This window comes from Phyllopteryx taeniolatus, chromosome 18, assembly GCF_024500385.1.
Source record: "Phyllopteryx taeniolatus isolate TA_2022b chromosome 18, UOR_Ptae_1.2, whole genome shotgun sequence".
Classification (NCBI taxonomy): Eukaryota; Metazoa; Chordata; class Actinopteri; order Syngnathiformes; family Syngnathidae; genus Phyllopteryx; species Phyllopteryx taeniolatus.
In genome coordinates, this window is record NC_084519.1 from 15,993,811 (window position 1) to 16,019,435 (window position 25,625).

The 25,625-nt window shown below is 43.8% G+C and overlaps 1 protein-coding gene across 16 annotated transcripts; it reads right to left on the reverse strand.

The window, feature by feature from the left end:
- Positions 1 to 882: 882 nt before the first annotated feature.
- On the reverse strand, positions 883 to 25,608 carry snap91b (synaptosome associated protein 91b). Of its 16 annotated transcripts, XM_061753117.1 has the most exons (25): positions 25,369 to 25,608; positions 25,005 to 25,245; positions 19,107 to 19,249; positions 18,961 to 19,036; positions 18,027 to 18,129; positions 17,863 to 17,956; positions 17,662 to 17,773; positions 17,244 to 17,350; positions 16,837 to 16,878; positions 15,749 to 15,822; positions 14,438 to 14,450; positions 14,228 to 14,352; positions 13,918 to 13,991; positions 13,789 to 13,803; positions 12,750 to 12,935; positions 10,432 to 10,548; positions 9,164 to 9,367; positions 7,626 to 7,718; positions 7,178 to 7,252; positions 5,047 to 5,133; positions 4,852 to 4,913; positions 3,106 to 3,159; positions 2,426 to 2,497; positions 2,228 to 2,337; positions 883 to 1,947 (listed from the first exon to the last, which is right to left on the reverse strand). In XM_061753117.1, the coding sequence occupies exons 2-24, from the start codon at positions 25,132 to 25,134 to the stop codon at positions 2,251 to 2,253; spliced, it is 2,145 nt and encodes a 714-aa protein (XP_061609101.1). In that variant the 5' UTR covers positions 25,135 to 25,245; positions 25,369 to 25,608; the 3' UTR covers positions 883 to 1,947; positions 2,228 to 2,250. The 16 variants fall into 16 exon arrangements, with proteins under 16 accessions (XP_061609101.1, XP_061609086.1, XP_061609085.1 ...); XM_061753102.1 differs by lacking the exon at positions 7,626 to 7,718 and having other exon boundaries at positions 7,178 to 7,254; positions 9,163 to 9,367; positions 25,005 to 25,155; XM_061753101.1 differs by lacking the exon at positions 7,626 to 7,718 and having other exon boundaries at positions 7,178 to 7,254; positions 9,163 to 9,367; positions 25,005 to 25,158.
- Between the last annotated feature and the right edge of the window lie 17 nt (positions 25,609 to 25,625).

The window sequence follows — 25,625 nt, forward strand, 5'->3', positions numbered from 1 at the left end:
CATTCGCATTCTGATTTTTGGGCGGTGGGCAGCGGTTTGAAACACATACGACCAACACCAACAAGACTTTGGGCATTAAGACTCCACTGAGACATTACGTTCCGAGCTGGTGATCTTAAACTCTGGAAAACTCTGGTCCGTGGTCAACACAAATGAGCCACTGAGAACTAGAGTGGGCTAACTCCATGTCTGCCATTTGAAGAGCTGAAATGAACTGAGAAAAGGTATATCTTGCAAATGAATACTTGTCTAAATAAAGTTTCAATTTCAATTTTGACACATAAGTGGCGCTTTTCCTGATTCATCAGCGCAACAACTGGGCCAACTCCCGTTTCCAAGATGGCTGTGCTCATGAAAGCGGCCTCCACCTCCCACAGAAAATCCCTCCAAAGTGAGGTTCAGCGATTCAGAGAAGACTCAGAAAGTGAGAAGTGCTTTCGCTTGGGTACGTAATCATTACTACATAAGTGCCCCAGATTTTATTGCAGCCCTAAAACCTTCAATCACTCTCCTGTAAAAATGGCAACAACAACAAAAAATAGTTAGTTCACTGTAGTTCTCAGTAGCTCAAGTGCACCCAAAGACTGGTTCTACTGGGCTGGTCGTGGTCTAGTGTACTGTACCAACAAATAGTTTAGCAGCCAACACACTTTGAGCGGATGATATTCAGAGAACGAGATTGAACAGGGATAAGTGAAGAGCCGTGAGGGTCATTTGGGTGATTTGTATTTTATTGCATCTCATAGGAGGACTCACATGCAGGTTAAGGAAGAGGGGGTGAGGTTGGGGGGAGACCATCCATTTTAGATCCCACCCCCACAAAAAATACACAGCCTTCATGGGAATACTGAGCAAACAATCTATCTGCATTGTCTTTGTATGTAAATGTCATTGTCCCCTTTATTATTTGTTTCTTTCAACATGTAATTGCCACAATGGATTAAGATACAGCACTTTTGGAAATAAACAACACAGAGAACATCCAGCGTACACGCGAGTGCTTTACAGCGGGCCTTCCCACTGTGCAAATGGACCAGATGCCTTCCACGCATGCTCGAATGCAAGCAACCTAATATTTCATTCCTATGCACGCCACACCAGCAGAGGGCGCCACATCAAACAGCCAGCAATGCTTTTATAATCAATACTGCCTCGACTAAACTGATGTTTTTTTGTTTTTAACATGTACATGCTTTCCCCCTAAGATATGTAACTAAAATATATGGTATTTTTTTTACTGAAAAATAAAGTATAATTTATCAGCAAAATAGTCTAAAATGCATAAGTAAATTTGAGCACAAATGTATGCCCGTTTTCATATAATACCTAAGTTAACAAAAGTAAACATAAAACAGTAGATAAGGTCACATTTGCATGTTTTTCATGACCAATCGGGAGCATGTTTGGCTAAGCTTGACATACTGCAGGTACAACCGTGACACACGTAGCTTCAGTATTAGCTGGGACGCGGAGGAGGCTAGCTCAGTATTAGATGGGACGACAAAGGAGTGTTGGGGGTTGGGGCGGACGGGGGCCAGTAAAGTTACACCAAAACACAGTCCACATCGAACAACACAGTCCATGTCTGCGAGATGCGCAAAGAAACCACCGTACCATTCCATTCAGGTCAGCTTTGTCCAGAATGAACATTCTTTTTTTTTTTTTTTTTTTTTTTTTTTTTTCCCCCCCACCGTGGTATCGTAAGTAAAGTTTAACACTGATTTACACACACACACACCCACACACGTAAAACAGAGTGTTTTGTATCTAGGGTTCACATTCACGGTTGTGCTACAACAGTTACATAATGGGGTGGGGGTCTATGAGGGGTTGCGGCTTCTGGGGTGGGGGTGGGTGGGGGGGCGTTGAGCTGATGGTCAGAGGGCGTGGCTGAAGGGAGGCAGTGGGGAAGTGCAGACATCCATAGAGCGCCCCACACAATACCACCTGTAACGTCAGAAAGAGATAAGTTCAAACAGTACAAATAACAAGTTGCTGTTCTCTAAAAAGCAGCTGAATGGGAAAACGAACAGCGGGTTTTTGTGATCAGAGCACGTTAAGTTACAGGATGTGCTTAAAAAAATAAAAAAATGACATCATTTCGTGGTCAAAAAGAAGAACAAAGATCTAAAATTTTACTTTGATGTGTAAAAAAATAACTTTTAAGGGAGACTCCCCCCCCCCCCCCCCACAATTCTTACAAAATCAAAACAGAATGGCAGTGCACCTTTTGAAGGTCTGCGTGTCGGCCTACATGAAGTCCTTGATGTTCAGGTCATCCAGAGCGTTCCTGGGTGGGGGAGGCTTTCTGGGGCTCTGGGTCATTCCGGGAGACATCTGCACACACGCGTACACAAGCCCCGCTCGCTATGTCAGCAATGCAGTCAACTGGACTTCATGTGGACAAATATTGGAGCTGGGTTACCGGGGCGCCGGTGGCAGGGAAGCCCGGCCTAACCGAAGGCATCAGGGGAGCTCCAATTACCGGTGCCCCGGGCTTTTTGACGAGACACACAAACGGGAGACGCTAAGACACAGGTGTGACATTTAAACTCAGGCTGTGTTTGGAATCATTCACTCATTCCCGAATCGCTATACAGAGATTTTCATACAGTGAGCCATATAGTTCAGTCCTTTAATACTTTAATACAGAAGACTGTGGTTACATCATCTTCCCAAAAGCTTTCTCAAATGTCTTAGAGACATGAGTGATGCAACTAATAAAACGATGTGCTGACAAGGCAGTTTCAATAGGAATTAACTTCATGCCTGACCAGTTCCTTCTGCACCGAAGCATTACGTTTTTAACCCCCCCCCCCCAAAAAAAAAAGGGCTTACGCAAACGTAACTAACCAAACTAATTTCACTCATCTATTTTCAACAATTTCCATTGGTTAACGTGGCTCAAAAATAACAGTCGACATGGGGATTGACCCTTGGTATAAAACAAAATGGCCAACATAAACTTAACGGCTACAGAGTCATTTCAAACACAGCCTGTCTGTGTGTGACAACTAAAAGGGAGTTGAGGAGAGTCAGCGTCCAAGACTTTTTTTTTTTTTTTTTTTTTTTACGGCCATTAATGGACCGGACTAGTGCTCTTACCATGCCGTAGCCTGGGTGAGTCCCCATAAATGGAGGAACACCCATGGGTGCTGGCTAAAGGTGAAGATGGGAGGGAGAGGAGGCGGAGTTGGGGTCACTACATGTAAGACAAAAACAATGCAAGACGCACGCCAACAAAAAGTGACACACAGCACAACACAATTTGAAACCGTAATACTAGTGCTTAGCACGTGTTAGCATCCTTACAAGCATTAGCCTCCTAGCATGCGAGTTAAGTCAGAGCGTGTGTATGACGAGCCGTTTGGGCAATTATTCCGTATCCAGTTTAGGTTTCAAGTACCAGTTGTTCTCACTCAAATAAAAAACACTACGTAAATTATTAAATTAAAAATGATTTCGCATAAAACTTAAATGAAAATTGCACCTAAATAAAAGTTTACGAACAAACAATTCTTTGAGATTCAATGCAAATATATTGTAATAAAAGTTCAATACAACTGAACGGCAGTGATTCTTTTTCCTACCACTAGAGGGAGCCTGCGCACCACACTTTGAGAATCACAGCACTAGTTGACATCTGCATGCTCCGAGTACTACTCCATGTAGTGAGACGCGAGATGTTAACTAGTAGAATTCTATAATGTCACTAATAGCACACCATTGTAAACTGGCACACAGTTTTGCCTCACTAGTAACATGTATTTGTACTAGTATGCCGAAGTTGTCCTACAAGTGAGGACGACAGCAAACTGGTACATGGAACTTAAGCTGCATTTTAAGGATATCAAATAAACGCTCAAACGGCTTTCCATAAGCGTGCGGACGAGAGCATTTCAACTACCAATAAATCTGTTATAATTGAAATAACACTTGAGTAACAAACTAAAAAAGTGGGGCGAGGGGGCAGAGTTAAGCGCAGGGGTGGGCAAAGTTGGTTCTTTATTTCAGCCCATTCTCAACAATACTTGTCATATTTGTTGCATTCATTTAGCCATTACCCCCCGCCCGCCGAAAATTGGTAAATTAATGTTTTATTCATTTATTTTTCATTCAGTTGTCTTACCAAATGATTGGTTAATTGAGTTCATGTAAATAATAAAATATTTTAAAATGTACATTACAATATATTAATGTTATTCAACCACTTCTTAGTTAATTATAATTAAATTAAGTATTAATGATACAATTTAAAAAATGAGAATACATTACTGGTATTTTATTTTAAGAAACAATTTTTTTTACCTCATTCACATCATTAATACAATAATTACCATTTTTTTCAAATTGTATTATTATTATTGTTATTATTAATGATGTTAAATTTGACAAATAGTTCAATAAATTTAAATATATTCATAGATTATTCATGAGTTGGTTGATTAATAACAATTCAATCAATTATAAATAATATTTTAAAAAATTGAATTAATTATTCTTTAAATAAACAATTTTACCTATTTCTCATGAAACATTTTAACCATTTTTTTTTTTTTTTTTAACCTCATCTATGAATGACTTGGCTCTGTTCGTGGGCACCAAAGTTTACCCACCGCTACTTAAGCTGCAAAGAAGGCAGCTTGCCATGCTTTTTTGTTTTGTTTTTTGTTTTTGTAATGACTTCAGCCAAGCTGTCCATCATTTGCCATTTCATCTAAAATAAGTGATTTAGTGTTTTCTGGCTGCTTCTCCTTAGCGGGACCCGGAGAGCCGGATGAAGGCAATGCGGTTGGGTCTCGCCATGCGGCTCCACTCCATGCTCACACGGTAGACACAGACAACATTTACCATGGGGGCACCCCAACTGGGGGGAGCTACCTGAGGGGCCGCTGGGGATCCCATCGTCAGATCTGAGTCAGAAAGAAAGCGATAAGAAGGTAATGCAAAATGACTTCCTGTTTAACACACCACAAATAATAAATCACGTTTGCACAACGTCACACCACTAGTGAAACGGCTATGACTAAAAAAAGGACTACTTACTACTCGCCATGTTAGCCACGGAGGTGTCAACATCGCCCGCCTGCGGGGTCAGGGTGGGCTTCATTACGTCCCCTAGCCCGTCAAACGCTACAGGGAGGGGTGGGAGAGGGAGACGTTAGCCGGTCTGGCAGCAGACACGCTTACGCTACGGTGCGGTTCTCGTGTTGCCGTGACAACCAATTGCCGTTGCCCTGACGACGGAGGGAGGAGAGCTTTCAAGGGAGATTTGAGAAGTGACACCTGTTTAAATAGGACGTGGATTCTTACAGCTAACAAAACAAGTGGAATTTAGCATCTCCAAGATAGTGGAATATTACATGACGGAAACAATCACGATTCGTAACAGAGTCATTCAAAAACACAACTGAAAAGTTTCACTTTTTCAATTGAACTCCTGAAATAAGTATAATTTTCTTATCATCTGTAATTATGAGAATGAATAGGCTAAAGTGAATCCAAGTTTTCAATTGTATGTTTGAAATGTGAGGTATCATATCCACATTACAATGTGACAGAGTGCGTTATGGGAAGGGAAGGAGGGCACTGCTGCCTTGATGGCGTCTTCAAGTCGTTCTTAAAAAAGAAACATGGAAGAACACACCGACAGGATTTATACATGCACACTATGTGTGTGTGTGTGTGTCTGTTTTTGTGTGTAATTAATGGTGTCTGTTTAATCCGTATGTGTGTAATTGTATTTGTGTGTGTCTGTCCATGTGTGTGTGTAATTGTGTCTAATTGTGCATCTATCTCCATCTCTGTGTGTGTGTGTTTGCACGGATGGGTGATATTGTGCCTGTGTAATTCTATGTGTGTAATTGTGTGTGTGTACATATAATTGTAATTGTGTGTGTGTGGCAGAGAGGCTAGTGCAACTCTCTCGCACTGCAATGCAGCACTTGCAACGTTGTGCGTGAAAAGAAGCGAGGGAAGGGGTGTGCGGGGGGAGGGTGGTGGTGGGAGGGGGGGCGGGGTAACTCACCGAGTCAAATGGCAGGAAGCGGGCGAGCAATGAGGCAGCCCGAGAGCCACACGGGGGGAGGGGGGGGGGGGGAGAGAAAGCAGGGAAGAGAGCAAAATGAGAGCCAGCGAGGGAGAGCCAAAAGTAATAAAAACACAAAGACGCCTCAGTCCAGTATGAGAGAATGTCGGTGGTGATAAAGCGATAGAAAAGGTTAAGCCTCAAAAGTTTGGGAAAAGGTTTTGGGTCGCAGTTACCATGGTGACCAGGTGCATGTTAGGGGAAAAGGTAAAGCAAGGAATTCCCTCCGGGCTTACGCAAATGAGCTGACGACGCTGACGTGAGCATTTGAACATTTCCTTCGCTGTGAGCTTTAATCAGCAAAGTGATTTTTTTAAATACATTGTGAAGCTACAGTATATACTATATAGTGAGTTTTCATCAAGATGCACCTGTAGCATGTCAGCATCTACAATGGGAAAGAATTTACCGGTAACACTGCTTATTTGTTTATTGATACTTCCATTTTAACAACTGAAAAGGACTTTGTTATTTTAAATGTAAAAAAAAGTTTCTATTTGATTGGATATTTAAAAATATATGAAAGTAACTCCCCGTTACGTGAATTGATTGTTTATAAAGTCTTTAGTCTCCCTCAAAATAATTCAATAATAATGTCAAAATGTGATTTTTATTTTTTTTTTAAGTTATACAGTGTCAACAAATTTTAAACCTCAAAACTAAGCTCAGGCTAAACTAGTAAGAATCCGACTTTTTCAAAATATACCTATATATATTAATAACTGAGCTATTTAATTTAGTTCTTTTTATGAAAACTATCAACCCTAACGCCAAACACTATTAAACCCTTTATATATATATATATATATATATATATATATATATATATATATATATATATATATATATATATATATATATATATATGAGTGCTATGACTGTACAGGTAGATGCATAAAGCCAGCCTCGTTGTACTCCTGTCAGTAGTAGTCGTGCATATTGGTGGCAGCATTATAATATGCAGCATGCAGTTACTGTTGTGTGTATAAAAAAGCAATTTGAGCATGAATTCTATACAATTGATACGGCTTTTCCATCTACAATCAATAAAGATGAAATGAGATGCAATCCATCCAGCCGTTCATTTACCTGACACGAGATCCGCTCCGGGGGCGGCGGCAGCAGCGGCGGCGCTGGCGGCGGCTGCTGGGGCATCTCCTCCTCCTGTGGACGGAGCCACAAAAACACATGATGCCCATCGCAACATGAAGGAAGAAGGGAGAGGGGAACCTATCGTCCGTTACTTGCTGAAAAACTCAACTTTTTGTGCAGGGTTGTTAACGACACTCTTATGTGTGTTGTGTCAAATTTAAAAGACGTTATTTCACTTTACAGGCATTTTTAATGTAAAAAGCTGTAAAAAAAACAAAACAAAAAAAAACAATCCCAAAACAATCACTTAAAACCTCAGTAGTAGATAGGTTCCACAAAAAGTCTGCAATAAAGTGGGGGGGAAACTAAAAAAAAAATGTGTTAAGCATCACAGTCCACTACAACTTTGAGACCTTTGGCACTTCCATGGCGTGCAGCTACCCACCACAAAACAGGCTCACGATGTCCCTGCTGTCAGTTTTGGGTGGGGGTGCGGCGGAATGGATGGGTGGGATGGCTGAGGAGTTGAATAAATCCGCTGGGGGGGAGGAAGGGATTCATGGAATTCATTTGATGTACCAATCTGTCATGCACACAAGTGGCGCGTTTCCTCAAATAGTGGCCTCTCATTCACATTTCGGCCGAGAAGCTAAATAGGTACAAGTAAGAATTCTGCGTCTCTCAAAGAAGTGAACGCCCTCAAATAAATGCTTGGTGCGCACAGTTAAATAAATCATCTCCGCTTGGCAACTATTTGAGGATTTACACATTTTGCGTGCAGAACATGCTAAAAAATGCCAAAGAGGAAAGCGTGATTTAGTAACACCCGCCTAGAAACTCTCATTCTCTCTTTTCGAGGCGCAGTGACGCAGGAAGTGAGAGCACACCAGAGGGGACAGCACGTGCGAAAAGGAGGCGGTACCTGCTGTCAACAAGTCAACTGTGGGCGTGGCGTCTGCTTGGGTGTCTGGCGTCGATGCAAAGAAGGCTACAAACACGGCCAAAATGCTCAAACATGACAGCAGGCAAGTAGAGTACGAGCGTGCTTGCATTCAAGCCAAGCGGTTCAGGCAGTGGCGGGCGGTGCGTTTGGGGACCTGCTACGACCTAATCCACTTCTTTATCACGTTGCAAGTGTAGAAACCATTAATAGTATACAAAAACGCAATACAACAGCATGCAGCTATGCTATGTACATCATCTGATGTGTCTAGACGTTTTTTAACGAGTCCAACTCGTGACCAACCAATCAGAGGACAGAAGAATTCTGACATCATGGAGGGCTAGCGTTCTGGCCCAGTGAGGACGAATTTCAAAGCTGATTGGTTAAAGGAACAGTAGCATTGCTGATGAAGTTTAAATTGCGTGGGCCAGCACGACTGATTCTCAAAGCTTTGGGCAGATTCGATTGACATGGCAACACATAGAAGCTGAAATCTGATTGGACAAATCGAGCATCCGCAAACTCTACTGGAAGCTGTGCAGATGAGAAACGCTACAAACTGAAGAGAATACAGTGAACCCCCACATAATTGCGGTTTGGCATTGGCGAATTTGATTTGAATCAGATCAGAATCAATTCTTCGCTGAATCTTTTTTGTGCTCAGGCCAAAGCCATGTCAAATATATTTTGAAAAAATGCTTCAATACCATCTCGAGCCAAGGAACAATGTTCAACTGTTCAGTTCGTCAGGCCACAGCCTTGTCTAATGGCAAACAAAATTGATTTGCCACCATCTTGTGGCATCTATAGGAAGTTACAACCCTTTCCGGTTGGGTGTCAATTACTCGGTCTCGAGCCCTATCCCCCGTGAATTGCAGTGGTTCACTGTAGACTGTTGTGAATGAATGAATACAATTTCATGGAACCAATTTAGCTTGTAAATGTAGGTCAGGTTTGGTCATGACCGCCCGCAACTGGATTCAGGCCAAAAATGCATTTCAAGAGCAGAGTTGCACACACACACACGTCTGATGTTTTACCGCTGAAAAGGTCGGTCGTAAGGTTGGCGTCGGGCACCGAACTGGTCGCCGTGGTGACAATGGTGCCGGATGCGGGGGTGAAGAGCGATGACGGAGAAGCGGGGGCCACCGCAGTGCTAAAACTCGACATTTCCACACCAAAAAGGTCTAGACCCGAAGGCGCTGCGGCGGCGGCGGTGCTCCCGTTCGAAGAGGCGAAGGGGTCTTGGGGGAAGCGGTGGGGGTGGGATGTGGAGGAAGCGATGTTAGGCATTCAAAAAATCAACTCAACACAAAAATGGAGGTTTTTTTGCTGTGGTCATGAAGGAGTGAAAAATGTTGCATTCAAGAAAACTGGGAAGTTGGACATTTAAGAACGCAGAGATGACAATCAATAATTATTACACCCAACCCAAAAGTATATAAAAAAGCGATTATGGATGACTGCACAGAACTTTGGTATACGTAACCCGTTACTCCACCTATTCCTCACTCTGTGGGAGATTTGCGGCATGATGGCTCATCAAGATCGAAAGTCACAAAGAGTAAGAAATTCTCGATTGACAATAACGGGGGGGGATAGTTTGGCGCAGAAGGTAAGTTTGTGTTTAGATTAATTTCCGACTATTAGACAGCCTTGTTAGTCGGGAAGGAAATTGAGGACCAGGTGCCGGTACTTCGATTTCTAGGAATTCCTCTTATCGAATCCTATAAAAATAAAAAGAACCATGCCACACTTTGACCGGGGCTTGCTGCTGGTGAGGCCGCTTAAGGCACCCTGAATGACAGAAAAACAAGGAGGAAGTGATGAGAAATGGCCAGTTTCATTTATACAGCCCTGTCTCATGGAAAAAAAAAAACTCTTGTAAACTCTATAGGCAATTGTAAACCGATTTTTACTATTTGCAGCAGGGCTCAGTTCTTGTCCCTCGCAAATAGCAATGCATGGTCTTCGGTCTCCGTGGCAACTAGAGAAGCACAGACGGCAGCATTGTTCTTTCTGCATCTTACAACACGTTAAGGACAATTGTATGCTTGGGAACAGATTGGGGGGGGGGGCCTTTTGTCTTCCAAAGTGCACCTGTACACAATTTGAAATCTGCAGTTAACCTAGCAAGCTGGTCTTTGGAATGTGGGAGAAAGTGGCAGTCCCGGGGGGAAACCCAAGCAAGCACAGCGCGGACATGTAAATGCCACACGGCAAGGCCGCAGCCAGGATTCGAACCCGGAACCGATTGCCCACAGATGCACTCCATTGACACTCTTTGACGTAACATTGAGTCACCCACCGGCTGCGACTGCGGCTCCGGCGACCGGGGCGGCGGGCGTGGAGGTGGCTCCGCCCTCAGCTGCCGCAGCAGAAGCCTCGGTGGCGTCGGCGGCGGCGGCGGGCGTGGCGAAGGCATCTGAGGGTTCCGCGCACAAAAACCCCGGTGGACGAGATGAAGATGCCCAGAGAAGAAAAAAACGCAAGAGAAAATGAGATGCAGAAGAGAGGAAGGAAAGACAACGTGGCTTGCGGGCCGGGACACAAAGGCGGACCGACGAATGGGAGCACAGACGAGGAGGCGTTGGAACGTTACGACACGGAGGGAGAGAACTCGCTCCGCGCGCCGTGATGCCACGGGACCGGAGTTTGATAGACGGACGGGTCTATCAAACACAAGTGTCTGAGGGAAGCCGTTTGAGCATTTAGTCCGCAGCCTTGACATCCTGCTTCAGGCCCATGTACTAGTATGCTCTTTGTCCTCGCTAGCAAGACAATTCAGCGCACTAGTCAGGCGACTGTGTCTTTTGGCCTACTAGTACGCGATCGAACCTTACGAGTCAACTACTGTGCTGCAGTAGTAATATTGCTAGGTCCGACTAGTAGTCATGTGTCACGCACTAGTCACCTCCTGGACTCTACTAGTAGCCCCACAATGCCCATTAGTCGTATAGCCCCAGTAGTAACATGTAGTTGTCCTACTAGTACACCAAAGTTGTCCTAGTAGAGTGCAGAAATGTCTTATAGTAGTGGGGAAAAAACCTTACTAGTAAGACAGTTTTTCTGCTAGTGTGCCCTAGCTCTACTAGTGCACTAAATTGAACTACTAGAAATCAAGGATATTGAATAAATTCTCAAACAGCTTTTAAGACAGAAGTTAGAACATTTATTCCACATCCTTGATGTCCAGCTTAAGGCCCATGTACTAGTAGTATGCTCTTTGGCGTACTAGTATGACAACTACTAGTGCGGCAAACCTTTGCACTAGTTGGCACCTGCGTGCTACTAAGTACTACTACTGACATGCCAAATTTGTCCTACTTGTGTGTCAAAATGTCATAAAGTAATGAAAGGCACTCGTGGAACAAATGTAACACAAAGTCGTTCCATGAGTGTGGCCGAGTTATTCTACTAGTGCACTCAATTGTCTTACTAGTGAGGACAAAAAAGCGCATTAGTCCATGGACCTCCCGTGTCAAGAATAAATGCTGAAATAACTTTCCATAAGTGTCAAGACGCTGACTGTGTTGGCCATTTTTGCACATCAATGCACTGCCACGGATTCATTGCTTTGCTCGATGCATTTGGAAAAAGAGTGGAACCTCCCGAAGTTGAACAATACGCTTCCGACCGCCGTCGTCAGTGGAGGCTGAAGTGTACCTCGCTACACCTCAGTACAGCGAGTAGAAAAGTCTTAGCTCTGCATGTGCCTTTTAAGAAGGCGGTGTGTACAAAGTAATAACACCGTTTACATTGTCACAGAATCTGTATAATTGGACAGTATGAGTGTCTCGTCGGTGGCAGTCGGAAACCTCGTATGTCCAAATACGGTCGAGTTGATATTTTTTCACAAATCGAAACTATTGGTCTGTCCCCATGTCAAATGTGTTTTTTTTTTTTTTTTTTTACAAATGATTAACCATATTAAGTGTTCAAAATAGCTTAAGAACACATTTATTAACGCTTTTGAATTCTTGAAGTGTCTGAGAAGTGGTATGAAACGGCGCCTCTTCCCTCACTCTGCGGGCGCCGTGCGGCATCATGTCGCCTCAAGATTGAAAGTCCGGATGTTTTTTTTTTTTTTTCGAGACAATAGCGAGTGAAAAAAGTTAGGTTAGATACATTTGAGTCAGCTTGTTTTGTTAAAAATGGATCGCTGTAATGCTTCGGTGTAGAAGGAACTGCTCCTCTCCTGCCGCCTCTTCCTGTCCTTTCCATGCGGTTTGGGTCAGCTTAAGGCAATTGTTAGTAACTTTTTCGACCGTTGAAATTTAGCTCAAATTCTGCCTGTCATCCCGGGACGGATCATGTCCGACCTGAGAGGGTCCGCTGTATTGCAGTTTTTCTGTGGCTACACTTTAGATTACAGCCTGGGAATTGTAGTTAATTAATCACCACTTGGTAGTCGTTAAGTACAGTGGTACTGTGATCGCCGCTCATCACAGAAGAAGAAGAATTTGGCACTCGGAACGGGGCTGTAATTGAAATGTGTCAGTCCACAGACTGTAAATGCATGCAGCTAAAAGTGGCATCACATCATCAGACGGGTTCTTGTGGGGGTGGAGCTTGCCAGAGAGGAAGTGAGAGGTACAGAACCCCGCTCTCTGGAAGCCCACTAACCTCCTAACAGATCCATATTGGTGGCGCCAGGGGAGGTGGCGGCCGCTGTGCTAGTGGGAGGAGCTAGAGGGACTCCAGCTTCTGGCGCCGCGGGGGCGGGCGTGGAGGAGGCGGCGGCGGCGGCGGGGGAGGGGGCCGCGGCCTCCGCTGCCAGGGTGGGCTCGGCTAGCAAGGAATCGCCCATTTCTGAGGAAAGGGGTGAGGGGGTTGTGCGAGGGGGTGGGGTTCGCAGTCCCCAAATAAAGTAAAACCCAACCCGTGTTGAGCGGGTAAAAAATTCAAATGAAGCCCAATTAAACAAAGGAAAATTCCAATCAATACATTTCAACAGAAAAATAAAAAGTTGCCCCCGTTGTTGTAAACCAAATTCAGACAATGGAGGATGTGGATGGAGGGGGAAGAGAGAGAGACAAGAACAAGACCACTGAAGAAGAACCGCTTCCAGGAGACAAACAAGGAGGTCAGCGTGACACATCGAGAGTCCAACACGATCCAGTACACACTCAAACACTTTCTGAAACATTGAGACTCCAACAGCGGCGGGCCGTGCGTTCGCTAGCTGAGCCTTCAGTTGGGCTTTACCCGATTGAATCCAATAACTTGACGAAAACGCAAATCATTTCCCGTAAATAAAATGCGGCAGACTCTCCAGAGATGCTGATTATTTAATGTAATAAACGTGCGCACGTTGCCACAAACAACTTTTGTTAGTTCAAGTCGACCGGAACAATTTTTGCTCTGACCGACAGAAAAAGGCCATAAATTTGAAATCCGAGTCGCATTGCTAATATAGTTTAAATTCGATCGGCCAGTAGTCCCGATTCTGAAGGCCCCGGGCGGATTACGTTGACACGACGGCGCATTAAAAAAAAGAAAAGTCCAAAGGGAAACGCTATGAAATGTAGAGAATAGACTAATGGTAATAAATAAATGCAATTTCATGGAACAAATCTTTGAATTGAAGTTGTAAATGTAGTTCAGACGGCCCACCGCTGGACTTGAAAAACACGACACTAAAAACCAAGAGAAAAACACTCACCGGATCCGAGAAGGTCTGCGAAAAGAACAACACAAGTCGTCATTTATCAGCAACCTGATTATCTGCCATTCTCTAAAGTCAATCTTGTATTTGCAGTGGGAACTAAAATAGCGGGACGTGGGGTCTTACCTCCCCAGGACGTGGGGCCGGCCGATGCTGCTGGAGGGCCAGAGGAGGAAAGAGGATCCAGGTCCAACAAGGAACTGTACGATCAGGTAGAAACCAAAAGGACACAAAATCATTACGCTCCTGTTACGTATATTGTTAGGAACGATTCGGCCTGTTTATTCCGTTGAGGTGTTTATCGGGAGCATTTTCTTTCGTTTGGGCTTCTAAACCGATTCTAATCGGAATACAAAGTTCAGTGTAAAACAGGCGAATGATGACGCACCGTACCGCACATAGAAAACCTATAAGCGGAGGCAAAACCGGTACGCACTCTTCTGCTGGCTCGGGGGCTGCCGGAGCGGCGGCGCTTTCCCCGGGCGGGGGCTGAAGTGCGGGGACGGCGTTTGAAGATTTGGCCGGAGTGGAAGTCGGAGACATGTTGTTTGTGGGCGAACCCTGCAGGGTGCACAGTCACGCTTTTGCGCTCAGACGCAAGGAAGAAGCACAAGTAGACTGGCTTCATTACAAATGTGCCGCTTACCTTAGTCGGAGACCTAAAAGAATCAAATGGGAAAAGGGAGAATGGGTTATTGTTGAACTTCTGGTAAAAAAAAAAATGTAAATTAAAAATGCAGTTAAACAGGAAAAGAAGAAAAAAGAAACGAGTGCATCAAGGGATCATTTGAAGGGTTTATCCCTAATCCAATATCAAAAATTGTCCACAATGTTTAGAATTCAGTATTGTGCTAAAATAGCAAATAGTTAAACCTCTTCATATTATGCAGCCTGGTCTCATAGGAATTTAGCAGGATTTTATACTTTATATAATATTCATAATACAAAAAAAAATGTACATTCATTGTAATTTTAAGGACATTGTGAAATACAACTTATTTAAATGACAAATTTGATTTACCGAAAATATTTCAACTGTAGTGTCAATGTAGTGCATTGACTGGAAAAACAGGTCAAATATTTGTACGATTTCCGACGAAATTCTTGCGCGAACACATTGCATTGCCATTCCTACTGCAGGTCTGCATGGGTCGATGCACTCTCTTATGGCGTGTGCGTCTTGTAGCGTTCACACATGTATTCAAATCAACACACACACACACACACATTTTATGACCTACGGTGTACTAAACTCTATATCTATTCCCAGGGGATCACCTGCTTAGTTCCCATGTGACTAGTGTGTCATTTTACCTGGCTGGGATGTGATACATAAAACAAGACAAACAAAACATTGAAAGAGGTTTATGCTCACCCTTCACTGGTGAGCCAAAATGAATGAAAAGGGAAATAAAAGAGAGGAAGGGTTAAAGGAAATGATAGAAATACATCACCAGTCCACTTAGAACCTTCCTACCGTGCTTCCTTAAATAAGTTCATTTCAAAAGTGTATGCAGTTCCTAGTTTTGGCCCATGCTGTAGCAAGTGTTTTAATAATTATATAATAATCAAAATTCATAATAATTGAACTTATTCCATCTTTTTTTAAAAGAGTAGAAAAAAAACCCATGAAACTTTTATTACTATTTATCAATTGGTGGAATCTTCCCCTCAATATGTAACATGCATTATGAAATTAACGACATTCCCCTCCCCCCATCTTGCGGTGTTTACAGATGTTGGGAAAATCCTGCAAAATCCCACAAGGTCGACTTAAAAGCGATGAGGTAGATTTTGCGTAACCCAAACAAATAGTCATTACTGTATATCACTAACAAGAACGTTACAAGTCTCCTAAGAAACTTCTGAGTTTGACATTTTATAGCAAAACAATCCCAGCATTAAAGCCTGAAAAAAAAAAAAAAAAGAAATGGAAAGATATTCCCGGGTGCCTTACCCCTTCTTGCCGCCCTTAACGTCCTCCAGGCCATTCATGTGCGTTTCCAGAGACTCCAGGATGCTGCTGGGGGCCTGGCACACAATAACAACAATCAGCAACATGGAGAACCAAAAAAGAACAGGGTATGCAGTCGGTACCCAGGCATTCAGTGGGGATTTGCCCGACTTAATCCAACTCTTAATACTACCACAATCAATGTGGCAATTATAGAAACCACCAATAATATGCACAAATGCCATAAAGTATAACAGCACACTACTGTGCCATGCACCTCATCTGGATGGAGCAGTTCAGAATCACTATTGATCTCCTAACATAACAAAAGCTTATACAATTGTAATGAAATACATTCCTTCTCACCAGAGGCATAAATATAGTCGAATTATTAAATGTATTCGTGCGTGCAGATCGTTACAGAGGACTGAAACAGGCTGACGTCATCGAGGGCGGAGTGCTGGAATTTGCAATCGGATAGGTTAAGGGAAGTCTCATTGCGAGTATAATTTCAGTTACATCAGCCAGCACGACTGATTCTGAAGGCCCTTGGCAGATTACAGTGACATAGCAACACATAGAGGCTGAAATCTGATAGGACAAAAAAAAAAAAAAAATAATCTAACATACACACGCTCTACTGGAAGCAGTGCAGCCAAGAGAAACACAATGAAATGAAGAGTATTGACTGTTGGGAAGAAGATTGATATCATTTAATGGGTCAAAATATTTCTTTCTTCTTTGAGCTTCTGCCAGTAAAAAAAAAAAAAAAAAAAAAGACTTTAGAAAGCAACCTCCAACAACAGTGACAAGGCTTTTTGAAGACTACACACACCAACACACACGATCAAGAGTGTGTGTATCTGGCTCGGGTGTCAAACGGGATTAGACTCAGCATGCCGACACTCCATCCTGCAAGCGGGCACTCGCCCGTTGCTACGGTTACCGGATCCTCCGGAGTTTTAAACGGACAGTTGTCGTCGTCCGACTCTGCCAGGTCCACCGCCGCGCCGGGGTGGAGACACTGGGTGTGGGCGGGGACACGTTGGCGGGTGAGGCGCTGTGTGCGTGTGTACATGCAAGCGACTTACGTAGTTGATGTCGGGAATGTCGTTTTTGTCAACTCCGACGGTCTGAAGAGAGAAATAAAGTGTTGTGTTGGGAATCATCCACACGTGCCCTACTCCCTAATCACTGTACAGCGGACCGCCGCTATTCGCGGGTCATGAGGGCGGCGAATAGCCAAAATCTGCGGATAATTGACGCCCACTATAATTGCATTGGGGGAGAAAAAAAATCTTGAATAAGTTGGGATAAAGTGCCAACAAGCATTGTTGGGGTTGGTTCCTCCCCGAAAATGAAAAGCAAGAAAACAACATTGAATTGTTTTTTTGTTCTCAGGCGAAAATATTACCATGACACCATCTTGTGGCATCTTGTTGGTGGATTTTTCCCAGATCATATGAAAAAGTTGTGTTTTTTCTTGAAAGTGCTCTACCTCCGCCAGCTTCATGAATTCCCCGATCTTCGTCACCCGGGTCAGGAATCTCTTGTAGATCTCCAGCGCCTCCTTACAGTCGCTTTTTTTCATCTTGAAATATTTCTCTGTGTAAAAAAAAAAAATGTTTTTTTAAATGTCACACATCACATCGGAAAGTTGCTACGGTGCAACATGGCTAAACGACGATAATTGGATATCAATACACTAGTTAGCTTCTTTTCACACTCGCATGATACATGAGGATGTCGTTAGTCCTTTTTCCAAAAATTGGTTCATTCTATATATTTTTGTTGTTGTTGTTGGTGGTGGTGGTTTTTCTTACCTCATTTACAGATGACCTGGCTCTGGACCAGTTTTTAAAACTCGATTCACACAAGTTTGCCTTAGACGCTCCACTGCGCGTTTCCCAACTAACCTAACATGTTGATGATGCCGTCATTGTAGGACGCGAAGAGCTTGACCAGGTCCTTGAAGAGCAGCAGGAAAGCGGCGTTGATGATGCCGTTGTTCAGCTCCTTGGGATGAACCTGCCAGGAACCAGGTGAGACCTTTGTTTTTTTTTTCCATAACGTACTCATGAAAGCCAGCAAATAAGAGAGAAGACGTGGCGACTTACGTCAAACTCCAGGAGCGTGTCGATCTGAGTCTGCAGGACGGGCATGCCCTTCAAGAGCTTCTCCGTGGTCATGGTCCTCATTACGCCCTCGGCCCTGGTTTACAAAGGCGCTTTTAATCAAGTGAACTTCTTACGGCAAGCGTCGCTGCCGGTTGGCGACGTACCCCTTCTTGACTCGAGTGAAGTCGAAAGCCATCTGGCGGTAGGCAAAGGCTTTCTCGTTCAGGTAGCGGCCGTACCGTCTGATGAATGTAGACATGTCGTAGCCTTCGAGAGAGAGCATCTTTAAAGCAACACTTTTCACCATTTCAGTTGCCCTGTTTTTTTGGGGGGGGTTGGGGGGGCGTGTGGCTAATTTGTCTCCTCGAGCACTTTGGAGCCCGGCATGAGTTCGCATCAGCAGTTGTCCGGTGCAATTGCGACGTGCAGTTAGCTAGCTAGCTATGCCAACACCCTGAAAATGCATCTTCCCTTCGGCTAGTCCGCTGGCGTGGCCCCTTTAAAGCGCCTCGTTGTCGGCCGCGAGTGCGTGCACGTAATGTAGAGAAAGACAGCATATACTCTTATGTCCAATACTAAGTACATTTGATATCAGAAAAATGCTGTTGGTACTTAAGTACAGCAAATATCAGATACAATTTTACACTTTTTTTTTTTTTTTTTTTTACTGAATATTTTTCAAGGTTTGTCTAACTACTTGTAACTTATTTTGTGTAAAGATACATTTACACAAGTATCACTTTCAGGTACATATACAGGACTTTCTGTCCATATATGTGGCTGCTAAGTGCGTGTCATAGATTTATAATTATTGAAACGTATATGCTAATTTCCGTTAGCTCATCTATTGTTTTTTATATTATATGTTAGCATTATACTGGTAGATACCCGTTAGATTAAATTACATGGTTTGGTAAATATACAATGTATAATTCCCTTTTGTTTAATGCATCAGTTTAACGGTAAAACTATTTAAAATGTGTTTCTCACATGGTCTCTCGATATTGCGCATTTTCGCCCATCGCAGGCGGGGATGGTACGTATCCCCCGCGATAAACGAGGGCTAAGTTCATTATGGATCAAACATGTTCGTTTTACCATGAGAGCCAGTTTTGTCGATGTAGTTGCTGAGGTTGAACAGCGAAGTCCTGGAGGCCAAGTACTGGATGAACCTCTGCAGGGGGATGAAGCCATTTAGAAAGAAGCGCAGGGATGCCAAAGCTACGCTAGCAAAGTGTACGCACCTCGTTTCCGTGCACGCACATGTGGTGGGTGGTGACGAGGGCCTTGAAGACCACCACCCAGCTGGCGTTGGTGGCCCGCTCGAAAAGCGTGTCGGCCATCTGCGGGATGTTCACGTTGGTGGTGTTGGTGGCCGAAACCAGGTCTGCAAATGCATAGGCCACTTTATTGGCAAATAGCATTTGATAGTCGCAGTGCGATAACCTTACAACCAACGGATATTTGAACACAAACAGTGGCTCAACACATGTAGACAAACAATATAACAATACATATTTTTTATCCTCTGTAAAGAACAACTAATGTTCACCCATTCATACACCAATGGGCGGCTGCTGCCACACAGGGCGCTGCCAGGCCCACATTAAGGTTCAGTGTCTTGCCCACTTACACATGCGGACAGTCGGAGCCGGGATTCAAACCGGCGACCCTTCGGTCTGGACGACCCCTCTACCAACTGAGCCACAGCTGTTGGTAGAGTTGAGATGGTCTCCATTTACAGTATATCCAATGTCTGTCACTGCCCCCAGGTGGTCAAAGTGTGCACACCAGAAGGAGCAGCACAATGTCCATTGAACTGAAGCAAAAAAATGTGTCAAAAACGGTTTAATTTCTTTACGTTCTATCTAACTCTATCATTTCGGTATGTTTAATTTCAACAAATTATACTCGCGTCTCAAGGCACCCATGTTATGTGACTTTTTCATTTGTATTGTATTGTATTATCCCACAATGCATCTTGAAAAGTGGTGAACAACCGAGGGTCACGAGACAAGCCAAATATATCCCGTGGGACCGGATGATGCATAGCGCCAAAACAGATGGACATAAAGTGCTTTGTTTGTATTCATTTAGTAAAATGCGTTCATCTTAAAAGAATATAATGTTCTTAGACTGTATTTATTTTTTTCCATGTTTATCTCAGAAGGTGACGTAAAGGACGGCGCACCCGAGTGATGCTCCAAAACTATTTTTCATTCGACTGGCAAGTGAACTGTACAGTCCGCGGCAGAAAAAAACCTTAATGATTTTTGATATTGTCATTTCAGACAAATTGGACTTTAAAATGTCCTCCCATAAAAACGGCGCCAAATGTGTTTGGCGAGTGCGTAACGAGAGCGCCTCGAAGGCTGTGACACCGACGTCAGCAGAGAGGAGCGCAACAAGTATCGGCAGGCGGCTTCGTTAACGGAAGCGGACCGAGGTCGTTACGCCGAACAGGCCTCGGCCTCGCCTAAAAATAATCGACTCGCCCACTCGACCGCAGACGAGCAGAACAGTCCAGAATAGGAGCGGCCAACGAGACCCGCCCGCTCCGTTCTTCGGTCCGGCCGACCGAGCGTTTATCGAGAGTCCTGTGATACTTCTTGCGTGCATTTAGCCTCGTCTCCCCCTAAAATTGGTTGTTAATGTATTCATTCATTATTTATCTTAAGTCATTTATCTCCATGAAATAATTGGTCATTTATGTTTTGTAAACAAGAAAATGAACATATCATTAGAATCGAAAATGCTACATATACCGTGCATTTGACATTTTGTCATTAAATAATTGCTTCGATTTCTTGTAAATAATAATAATCATTCTAAATGAATGCAAGAACTATTGCAAATTGCCGATTGGTTGGATGAGAGGCGGCGTAGGTGAACTGCGGGCCCCACTTTGCCCCTCACCCCCGTCTTAAGCCTCTAATGAGGAAGGTCTGTCGGGGGTTTACGGGCTCGAGGGCCCTTTGTAAAGAGATGACTTCTCGTCACTAGTCTTGTCTTTGTCTTGCGCAAAATACATTCTCCGATCCCGATCCTCCTCATTTTGCCGGCGCGCGCACGCAACTCTATGTATGTTTATCGCTGTACGTGCGATATGGCTGTGGCCGCCTGGAGTCTTTTCGAGCGGCTGCTTATATAATATCACAACAAGTGAGCGTTCATTCGACACTATACCCCAAGCAGCTTCACCGCTTAGTCGCTCATAAACACCCACCGGTGTCCTTATATGCTCATTGTTTGTATTACGTTGTCGAGATATCCTCGACTGAAGTAAACAAATACTTAGTGTACATACTGCGTGCGTGTAATGAGGATTGGCTGAGCTATATAAAGACTTACGGTAATCCACCGGCTCTAAGAATGAACCGTGAGCTCTCCTGTCAGGCCGGCAAATTCATTAGGTACGCATGGCACACTCCATTGAGAAACCAATACAAAATATATATATATATATATATATATATCATTCTATTACTCGGCATCACACGGAGAGACGTTTTTAATATTTTGCCAAACACGTTGAGCGACACGAGAGGTGCAGAAAAATTCGGGATAGCCGTCGGTTTGACAACGAGGCAAACTGCAACCACGATAAGGCCGTTCTCTAACAAGGAGCTGAATGGAAAAATTCACAATGGGTGTTTGACCCATCAATGGAGAAATAAAGGTCCCGCTTCAATTAGAATTGCTGTTTAAGCGGACCTCGCTGTGCTGCATCACGCTGTTCACATTTTGACGTGACCAGCGCAAGGCGGCACCTAGCAATTGATCGAGAGCATTAAAATAGACGTTCTCGGAGGGAGGGGGGGCCGCTCAGGTCAGGAGCAGGTTGCGAGAGAAATAGCGAGAGACTGGAAGAGTCACAGAAAGGCGCACGAGTGGACCTGTGTACGTTGGGCCTCTTCCAGGTCATGGAGTGACATTACATTACAATCGCCAGCCATGCTTGCTGTTTCCCATTGGGCGATTTTGTGTGTGTAAGTGTGTGTGCGTCGTCACGGCAACAAGTGCTCCTGCAGCGTTCTTATTAGCAAGATAGCATCACGTCAGTCAGCGCAGGACGCAGCACTGGCAACGACATGAAAGGCACAGTACGGAATAAGCGCGCTCAGACGGAGTGCTAGTTTATACGGTGTTTCCCAGCCTTTAGCCAAGGCGGCCATTTTGACTCCCCAACAAAATCTCACGGCACACCGGCAAACAAAAAACTCACAATAGGTATGAATGAAATAAGGATCTTGTCTCAACGTACTCACAAATGTACGTTTCTTTGAACACAAAGCTGATATACAGTAATAGCGAAGTAGCGATATATTTTTTTTTTTATTTAGACATATTTTGAAACCCCCCCTCAACTCTTATTAATCTACCCGACACACCTATTAGCCTTACTCTAATGAACACTTTCTATGCTTAAAAGTATTATCCGTATTTTATTAGGTTTTCAAAGAAATATTCCGCTCTTTATGCATGCACTGACTTTTTTTTTTTTTTTTTATCCCCGTGTCGGGACAGTCTACATCTATGTAAATGTAAATGTGTGTAAATGTAATGTGTGTAAATATAATGTAAAAAAAAAACATTTAAAAATTACATTACAAAATACACTCAAAATCCTGCGATAAAGGTGAATCATGCACGATATGAATATGACAACAACAACAAAAAACATCTCAAAGCACTGAATGTGCAATAGGCGAAGCGCGATATAGCGAGGGAACACTGCAACGCTGCTTTTAACGCAAGAAAATATATTTAGTTAGCATGGCCGCAGGTTCATTTCCAGCCGCCGGTGTTGATTCAGCTGACCTTGCCCAGCCTCGTGTTCTCTATGAATGCCCCCTGGTGCCCATTTGAACATAGCAGTGGCACCTAATTAGGGGGCACAGAGAAAAATATACAGCACGGTGGGCCAAACGGAGGTATACACTTACGCAACATTTTCATTGGACTGGATTTTTCCTGGCATCCTTTTCTTCCTTCACACTTTCCTTTTTTTTTCCATTCGGCCACCATCGATGCACATTGGCATTGGCATTTTCCGTGTTTGCGGTGTATGTGGAGAGAAAATGTTACTACTGCAGTACTATTGAGTGCAATATTTCTTCTGAAAGTACATGTTGCAAAACAAATGGTTGATGTTTTTGGAGCAGGCTGGAACGGATCAATTACATTTTCATTCATTTCAATTGGGAAAGATGACTTGAGATACGCGGCTGGCCGCATAGCGAATTAAACTCGTATCTCAAGGCACCGCTGTATTTGTTCCATGATATTCCGAGCAGTCTATTCTCTTCATTGCATAGTGTTTCTCTTGGCTGCTTCCAGAATTTCGTGTCCAATCAGACTTCAGCATCTGCGTGTTGCCGTGTCAATCTAATCTGCCTTGCACCTATAGAATCAGCGGCGCTGCCTGATTTAAATTACAGTAGCAGCTGGAATGTTTCTTTATCAAATCAGATTTGAAATTCGTCCTCACAGGCGCTGGCCCTTGATGATGTCAGCATTTTTCTGCCCTCTAATTGGTTGGTCAGAGCAAAACTGGTTGCAGCTAACCTCGACAAGCAAAACGCACAGCTGCGGTTCTTTATATTGCATTTTTGCGTTTGATCTGTTATCGACGGTGTCTAAAATTGCGACGTGATGGTACTCAGATTTAGTTGGACCACCGACAACCAGAGTAAGAAATGCATGACCCGCCACGGATAAAAACAGTAATACGAAATATGAAATGATGATGTTATGGGTGAGCAGAATGTGTGTTTCAGAAATATCTGCGTTACAAACGTCCTCCCGCACGCTGGCCTAACAAATACACACGGCACAGTCTTAAACAAGAATTTGTGTTGTGCTACTGCACGTCTAATTGATCCCGCAAGAGTCGTTCGGTGAGTAAGTGCGGTTTCTGCGACGAATACGAGCAGAAACCGCCAACGATGATGATGATATAGCGATGGAGTCCGAGCCTGCGATTTTTAGCTTCGGTTCCAACAAGAGGAGGAAAGAAAAACAATCTAACATTGTCGCCTTTTGCAGCGTAAATAATGCAAGGCGGTCATTGGCTGATGAGTGAATAATTTACAAGGGGAGCGGATCACGATGGAAGACGCGAGAGCACAAGTGGCCGGAAAGATCAGAGCAAAAAAAAAAACAAAAAAAACACGCCCACGTTTGTAGTGCATCCATCTGGCTCCCTGGCCACTCTGTCCTACTTTTCCCCCAATTACACATTTTCTATCAAAAAATAATTCCCATTGAATGAATCGAGACATTTTCCAAATTTAACTCATCCTTGTGTATTTCACAATTTATTCCACTAATTTATAACGTTCTAATTATAAACTGTGAAGCTCATTCGGGACATCTTGAAACTATTTAGCACATTCGGCAAACTGACATTTGTAATAGTCCCGCCTTCGCCGTGACGCCATTCCCAAATCAATGCAGACATTTTATACATTTACATCCTCCAACATTTCTCAGTCGAACTATTCCATCTTCAACAATGTTCCAGGTCTGTCTACATGTGCAGCAACACATGTAGACAGAAAATATCACAGTACTCACGCTCATATATTCTTTATCCTCTGCAAAGAACAACTACTATTAGTGCCATACTGGTGAGCTGGGAGGAGTTAAGACGTCGAAGTGTACGGTATATCTGTTTGTCTGCATTATACTGCCCCTAAGTGGCCAAGGTATGCGGTCACACCAGAAAGAGCAGCACAATGGCCATTCAATTGATGCAGAGTGGCAACATTTTTGTAACTCTGTTTCGTTATATATATAAATTACAATATTATAGGGTGTTATTTGTCCTCATTAAAATATACATTACAACAATTGTTTTTATTGATTAATTTTTTTGGGGGGGGGGGGTGGGCGGGGGGCTAGTACGGATTCATGGCATTTCCATTCATTTCAATGTGGGAAAATTGAATTCAAACGAGTGAATCCAGTTGCAAGCTTGGCCCTGCAATGACTTCAACCCGCAAATCAGGGTAGCAGATGCTACATGCTAACTGCTAATCTTCCTGCACGCATGCAGCGCTGAATGGATTGTTGGCGCAGCAACAGCACGCACGCACGCACGCACGCGCCAAAGGGCAGCTCGCCATGCTTGTACTCACATTCCAGGTGCTTCTTCTTGGGCGCCATCACTTCGTGCGTGGTGGCCTTGCACACGGCCCTGGCCATGTCCGAACCCGTCAGCTGGTACTGGGCCGCGGCGATGCGGTCCGTGAGCGTCTGACCCGACATTTGGACCCCCTTTTTGGAATGCTTCTTGAAAAAAAAAAATATGTAAAAATGTTTTAAAGCGATTTATCTATAATCACCACCAGCACAGCAAACGGGCCTGTGACCTTCTCCCTGTAGGGGTAGAAAAGCATCGCCCCCCCCCCCCCCCCCCCCACCCCAAAAAAAAAGATTAATTTGGCATCAAATTCAGCTTTTGATGAAGATAAAATGCGCTTTTGTGGGAGTTGAACTTACGTGGATGTGCGCTTTTCAGCACCCTGGACAGCTAAAGCCACTCGCTTATGTAACCAGCCGCTTTTTCCTCGCCCTCCAGCCGAATCGTTCAAAATAACACACGCAACCTCCTTTTTTTTTTTTTTTTAAGGGGGTGTTTAAATCAACGCTCCATAGGTGCGCCCGTTCTCCGGTTCGGATTTATTCCTTCGAATCGTCCAAAATGTGCGCCGCTTTTTCTGCGGCACCGAATGCGCAAAACGTGTGCGCACAAAAAA

Bases quoted from the DNA above. Each gene is read 5' to 3' on its own strand.
- snap91b (XM_061753117.1), bottom strand. From the start codon at position 25,134: ATGTCGGGTCAGACGCTCACGGACCGCATCGCCGCGGCCCAGTACCAG. The intron at 13,992-14,227 runs GTGCGTACCGGT...CTGATCGTACAG, and splicing joins GCCCCCGAGCCAGCAGAAGA to TTCCTTGTTGGACCTGGATC. The intron at 5,134-7,177 runs GTAAATGAACGG...CCCTCCCTGTAG, and splicing joins CGGAGCGGATCTCGTGTCAG to CGTTTGACGGGCTAGGGGAC.